This window comes from Melanaphis sacchari, unplaced genomic scaffold (assembly GCF_002803265.2).
Source record: "Melanaphis sacchari strain LSU unplaced genomic scaffold, SCAv2.0 Contig0_pilon_pilon, whole genome shotgun sequence".
Classification (NCBI taxonomy): Eukaryota; Metazoa; Arthropoda; class Insecta; order Hemiptera; family Aphididae; genus Melanaphis; species Melanaphis sacchari.
In genome coordinates, this window is record NW_020270366.1 from 13070525 (window position 1) to 13077587 (window position 7063).

A 7063-nucleotide genomic window follows, 5' to 3' on the forward strand; every position below is an offset into this window, starting at 1 on the left:
CTATTCCAAGTGAGACGCTTATCCAATTTAAGTCCAAGATATCTAACTAAGTCAGGTGTGGGAATAGTGTAGAAGGGTTAAATCAGAATAATAACAGTAACCGTGGACCAGTGGAAAAAGGGTTGTCGGTGGAGTTAGTCAACGAGTTATCGTGCTCATTAGCAGTGTTCACTACATGCCTAAGAACCCATTTAAAAGAAATAATAATAGACTTAGTGATGAGACTATGAGAGATTGTAGAGAAATACAAATTTTTAAAACAATGGGGAAGCATTTGAAATATATTAATTACATAGTTAATATACATACGGGAGAGAGAGTTTCTGGAATAGTACAGATTTTCACGGTGAAAAGACACATAGGTGATGAATATGTAAATAGATCAGCAACTAATTTTATTAGATCTTTAAAGAGAAATTAAGCGTAGCCTTACCCATTGGGTTGTGGATAAAACAGATGCATCTGTAAACCAACTACCAAGGTGCTCAAGTAAAAATTGTATACAATAAATATTAAATAATCTAAAAGTGGTATTGATTGTATCCATGGAGGCAGTGAACGTAATTTGGTAGGGCTATAGCCTATAAGTGATATAACAAGGAAAGTTAAATGAAACTGTCCACTCAAGGTATTAGGATAAGGGCATCATAAAGGAATAAAGGATGTCATAAACTTGCATTAACATTTTTAACTTTTAAGTTAAAAGTATATCAATTACAGGAGAGATTGATATGGAAAAACATTTCAGAATTCAGGGTACAGTCTAAGCAGCAAAATCAAAAACACAACATCCGTACTCCCCCACTTTGGCACGAATTACTAATTTGTAATTTTGTAGTAGAAAAAGAATTGTAGCTGATATTATTATAGATTTACGTACAAAACTACAAAATACAGATAAAAACTTTTCTGCTGATAAGCCTCATCCAAACACCACGTTATCAATTATTGTATCGTCATCGTCTAGATAAGTGATAACTGAAATCAGAACAGGACGGACACCGAATCCGAATCGAATAATAAATAATAACTAATAAGTAATAACAATAATAATTATCATCATTGGAATTTGTAATTACAGCAATCACAATGTTTTTATTCCCACGTCCCTCGACATAGTGACAGCGATATCAACGTCTACAGGACTGTTGTGACCTGCGTCCCTGGATACTAGGGCCGCCTACGCCAGAATCCACCTCCTCCCCTGAATATTAAATAGCCAGAAATGGGTAACGCTGACACCAAACTGGTGTTCCGAAAAGCCGTTGTCCAGCTAACCTCTAAGTCCCAGGTAAGTGCGAACCACAATGTGAGTATGTGTCTTTTTTAACAGCGCATCCATGTTTGCACACAGACCATTAGCTCTGAGGACAATGACTTTTGGGATCAGTTCTGGTCAGAGACCGTAACCAATGTGCAGGACGTGTTTACTCTTGTTCCAGCTTCTGAAATTCGGCTACTTAGAGAGGATGTACCAGCAAACTTAGCCACACTATGTTACAAGGCGGTCGAGAAGTTTGTCAGAGCTGTGGAGAACAGCTGTCGCACACAGCAGGATCAAAATACAGGTAAATTCTTGCTTGTTTATATCACCTGACTGTGGGCTTCAATATTATTGTTAATTTACTTAATTATTATTATTATTATTATTATTTGGTTGCATCTACTAGTCTTGAACTGTTCACGACTGTTGACAAGAATACTCCCTTATGTCTTTGAGGAACCAGATTGGGAGAACATATTCTGGTCCAGTTTGCCAGCCGGCAAAGGTGATCCACCCATTCCATTAGCACATTCATTATGTAGTGCTATATGTGTATGTGTTACAACAATAAGATTTTGTTTTATAAGATGTTCATAGATTTTGTTTTCAGGATTTATTATTTTGCCCAGATTTCACAGTCGCATCCAATCGTAAAACTGGGCCGGTAAGTTTCAGTTCTTTATTTTATTTTAAAACTGTGTCACAGTAATGAAAAAAATTCATAGCTAACTCTAAAATAATCAAATTAAATATAATATTAAATATTGAAGTAAACATAAACCATACACTTTACTTTTGTATATTTAAATTTTATGACATTTTTGATTTAAAATATATATTTAAACAAATAAGTTTGTAATTATTGATGTACAGTTTTGATTGTAATCAGTTTATGCCATGTTCTTCTAGGATAAAGCAGAAGATTTACATGCAGTAGATAGTTGTGAATATATTTGGGAAAAAGGAGTGGGTTTTGCACAGTCTCCTGTAAAAAATGCAACTTTTGAATCAAATCGCACTGAACTACTGCGTTTATTGTTGACATGTTTCAGTCAAGCTATTTATTCACCAAATCAAAGTAATATGTTAAGAAGATTTTACACCCATATTTGTTATCTCCATCTTACTTTTTATTTAACTAACATAGCAAATTTAGGTTCAGATCTTCATAGGCTGTGTTAATGAATATTTTGATGTTATGAATTAATAAAATATTACAATTTAAAAATGCTCATTGCTTGCCTGAAAATTAAATTAGCAGTAAAACACATTTCCAACAAAATACAGACAATAATTTATCCTCATATTTGTTAATAAGCCAATTTTTCACTAATATTAAAACTAATAAAGCCAATCGTGAATTTGCTATGTTATGCATGTATGATGTTTTATTAATAAACATCATCTAGTATTTTGATTTAAGTTCTTATTTTTAACATAAACTACATTTAGATGGTAATAGATGGGTGCAGTATGTAACTTCAGCTGAAAATCGCCATGCATTACCTATGCTTACATCTCTTTTGAACACTGTATGCGGTTACGATCCTATAGGCATGGGTGTTCCGTACAATCATCTTTTATTTGCTGACACAACTGAACCTTTAGTTGATATATGTCTACAAATCCTTATCGTCGCTCTGGATTCTGATGTCCAACAGGTATATATTAAAATATTATGCATTGTATTTTGTATTGTTATTATACTGTGTTGTAGAATGACGAAGCAGCCATAGATAATTTGTTTATCAATTATTTATCAAGAGTTCATCGAGATGAAGACTTTTCATTTATTTTGAGTGGATTTACAAGGTTGTTAATGAACCCCTTACGACAGACTTATCTTCCACATTCCACCAAAAAAGTGCAATTCCACCAAGAGTTATTAATATTCTTTTGGAAAATATGTGAATTTAATAAAGTAAATGTTTAAACTATCTTGATTTACAGTGGAGAGATCAAAATTAATTGTTTATTCATTTGATACAGAAATTTCTATATTTTGTACTCAAAAGTAGTGATGTCCTTGATGTTTTAGTACCAATTTTATACCATTTAAATGATTCCAGAGCAGATCAATGTAAGTGAAAAAAAATATAAAATTACTCAATGTTTACATTTTGGTTTAACATTTTAGTAATTTTATTTTTCAGCTCGAATTGGTCTTATGCACATAGGAGTATTTATTTTGTTATTACTTAGTGGTGAGAGAAATTTTGGAGTACGTCTCAACAAGCCATATACTTCAACAATACCCATGGACATACCAGTATTCAGTGGTACTCATGCAGATCTTCTTATTATTGTGTTTCATAAGATAATCACAACTGGGCATAACAGAATGCAACCACTTTTCGACTGTCTTCTCACAATCCTAGTGAATGGTCAATATAACTTTGAATTAATAATAATTTCATAATACATTGTTGTGTTATTGTTTACAGTTTCTCCATATTTAAAGACCTTGTCAATGGTATCGAGTACAAAACTTTTACATTTGGTGGATGCATTTACAACTCCATGGTTTTTGTTTTCTTCGCCATCTGCCAATCACCTTGCTTTTTTCTTATTGGAAATATTCAATAATATTATACAATACCAATTTGATGGTTAGTACTTATTGCCACTTATCATGTTAATATGTTAATCTAGTTTTGTTTTCATTAGGTAATTCAAATTTGGTATATACAATTATTCGCAAGAGACAAGTTTTTCATAGTTTAGCAAACTTGCCAACTGATTACAATACTATTATCAAATCACTAACTAAAAAAGCAAAAAGAAATATGCAAGCCACTACCTCTGTTAGTCTAACAGCTGCTACTGAAACACCTAGTATGGAAGGATCTACTCCTGCATTGCCTGCCGAGCCTGGAACTCTCAACGCCACACTTCCCGATACTCCTGGTAAGAAGACTGTTTAGAATCAACTAACCATGTAACCATTTTATAACTAGAGTCTGGACTTAGCTGTTTAAAACTTTAAAACTTTGGATCAAAACTCCTAAAACTTTTATACTTAATATGCTTTTCAAATTCTTTAAGTATGGAATTAAAAATATAGTACTTGAAATAAGTGGTGAGTGTAAATTGTAATAATTAGTAATATTGCTTTGTAATATGCAAAATTAACTTATATATGTGCTTTGTATGTTTAAAAATATGATCATAATATGTGTTCCTATAAAAAGCCGGACTCTTATTATTTTCTTATGATGCTACTAAATTATAACATGCATTTGTTCTGCCTTTGCTAACTGGGTGTAATGTAATGAATGTCAGGCGTAATGAAAATAACAGAACGAGAAAGTGCTCATCCGGGAAATTTAACCTTACCAGCTGAACTGGTTATGTCTAATGGCATGACAAAGGAAATAACAAAACAGTCTTCTAACCAAGGAGATAGCTCTCCAACAACATCGTCGCCTAAGGTTTTTAACTTTTTACATAATATACATATTTATTTTAGTATAATTTAGAACTTGAAATATAAATAGAACAGTTTTTTTCCGTATATGTTGCTGTTTGATAAAGTTATGTAAATCATTAATAAAATAATTAACTAATATTCTTGTGTTATGTGGGTATTGTGAAGTATTTAGATAATAAGGAATACAATTTAATATAGTAAATTTTTTCTTCTTTAATCTTTCTTTACCATATAGCCCATTATAATAATTAAAAACCATTAAAACCATTGTATACTTATGTATATTAACTTTTAACTGTGTGTGCGTATGTCTAGAACGATGCAGAATGGGCTCCAACCACAGAATGGGTACGATCTTGGAAGGAAAAATTGCCTTTGCAAACAATTATGCGATTACTGCAAGTGCTAGTGCCCCAAGTAGAAAAAATATGCATAGACAAGTATAATGATTTATATATAGTTGATTTTTGTTACAATTCATAATCATTTATTTCCCATGACATATTTAAATTTCATATTAACCGCTGTAGAGGTTAGTTATTGTTAATACTGAATAATGAACATATTATAAATATTATTTTTAGAGGTTTGACGGATGAAAGTGAAATTCTAAAGTTCTTGCAACATGGCACGTTAGTAGGACTGTTACCAGTCCCTCATCCAATACTCATAAGAAAGTATCAGTCTAATCCAGGAACAACTGCTTGGTTTCGTACTTATATGTGGGCTGTTATATTTCTCAGGTAGAATAATAATGATTGTCAGATAAATTTCAGGTTCAATGTTTATATATGTTCAATATTTATTAAATTAATATGGTTTTTTTTTTTTTTTAGAAACATCGATCCTCCTATTTGGTATGATACAGAAGTGAAACTTTTTGAAATACAACGCATGTAAGATTCTTTCAATGTCTGTTTGTTTTAATTTTGGAGAAGACAATTTTCATAAGAACAATTCTTTAATGTGTTATGCAAATGTTTTTTTTTTTTATGTGTGAACTTTTTTTGTTTTTGGATTTTATTGAGTTCTTTGGTGTTATTGAATATGAGCATCTTAAAGTGAACTATGTCCATTGATAAAATGCATTTCTGTCATGTGTTTTATGTTTAATATGCAGCCCAATTAAAGATTCTAGACTATATTAATGCACTGTATGGTGGATTTATATATTCTTGTCATATACTAGAATAAAAACTTCTAGAAACTTAACCTTAAAAATAATATTATTATAATAAAAAAGTATATCAGCTTAAATTATTTTTAATATCACTGAACGTTATTATTTCATATAGAAAACCTCAACACATTATAATTTACAAGTATAAACTTTTAATAAATATTCTAAAATTTATAACCTGTTGTGTACTATTATATATTTAGAACATCAATAATGCTTCTATGAATAAAATTCAAATTTAAATCATGATTTTACTTATAAGTTATAATATATTAAAATTTAATCTTTAATTTTTTTTGGCAACTGATGTAATGCAAAATCATATTCAGGTTTAATCTTAATGCGTATAGTATCATATTACATACTTAGTACAAATAAATGATAATGAAAACTGGCATAATATCGCTTTAAGATGCATTTTTGTTTCACAAATTGTATTTATAATTTGTTATTTTTAAATATTCATATTTATTAAAAGTATACAAAAAACTATTTTGAGATTAACAGTATTTTATTAACTTATTTCTGATAAAATAAAATATATTTATACATAATATATATGAATAATTGATAGTGTATATTTTATTTCAATCTCTATTGTCTTTGTCTAAGTTGAAAATTAATATTAACAAACCATAGTATGTTAAAAATCTAAGCAAGTATGAATGGATGTATGAATCACAATGATTTAAGACATAATATTAAACATTTAAACAAAAATCCTATTACCATCTCATTTAGCATAACTAAGTATAGCATCTATAGACTATACTCCTATAGGCTATTGTATTTATAATTGATGATAAGACATAGAAACTTATTTCAGTGTTAGATACACTTTTAAATAAACATAAAATATTAAATGGTAAATACAATACTATTAAATGTCAAATCTGATTATTATTTTATACTATGATCGATAACTAAGTAAAAAAAAAAAAGGAATGTATTAGACTGGAAAAGGAAATATAAATAAACATATTTTCAAAATTTGAACCATAAAATATTATAATAATTGTTCATTTTATAAAATATCATTACAAATTATAATAATAACAAGGGGAGGGGATAAACAAAATTTGGATTAAAAGTATATATTTTATAATATTATATTAACAATTGAATAATTGGTACACAATTGTTTTTATTTAAATTATTTTCTTTTTGGTTTCGTAACACGATAATATTT

At 29.5% G+C, this 7063-nt stretch overlaps 1 protein-coding gene across 2 annotated transcripts; it reads left to right on the plus strand.

Moving 5' to 3' along the window:
* Window positions 1-984: 984 nt before the first annotated feature.
* LOC112596188 (protein HID1) lies at window positions 985-5950 on the plus strand. 2 transcript variants are annotated; one of them, XM_025341681.1, is made up of 15 exons: window positions 985-1291; window positions 1355-1568; window positions 1671-1816; window positions 1875-1928; window positions 2174-2342; window positions 2717-2925; window positions 2982-3185; window positions 3254-3344; window positions 3418-3648; window positions 3709-3873; window positions 3932-4171; window positions 4547-4695; window positions 5010-5134; window positions 5279-5437; window positions 5531-5950. In XM_025341681.1, exons 1-15 carry the CDS (start codon window positions 1226-1228, stop codon window positions 5592-5594), a joined length of 2286 nt encoding a protein of 761 aa, XP_025197466.1. In that variant the 5' UTR covers window positions 985-1225; the 3' UTR covers window positions 5595-5950. The 2 variants fall into 2 exon arrangements, with proteins under 2 accessions (XP_025197466.1, XP_025197471.1); XM_025341686.1 differs by lacking the exons at window positions 4547-4695; window positions 5531-5950 and having other exon boundaries at window positions 5279-5387.
* The last annotated feature ends 1113 nt before the right edge of the window (window positions 5951-7063 follow it).

Coding starts and splice junctions, on each gene's coding strand:
- LOC112596188 (XM_025341681.1), top strand. CDS start 1,226: ATGGGTAACGCTGACACCAAACTGGTGTTCCGAAAAGCCGTTGTCCAG. Junction 1,817..1,874: donor CATTATGTAGTGCTATATGT/GTATGTGTTACA, acceptor TTTTGTTTTCAG/GATTTATTATTTTGCCCAGA. Junction 2,343..2,716: donor TATTTATTCACCAAATCAAA/GTAATATGTTAA, acceptor AACTACATTTAG/ATGGTAATAGATGGGTGCAG.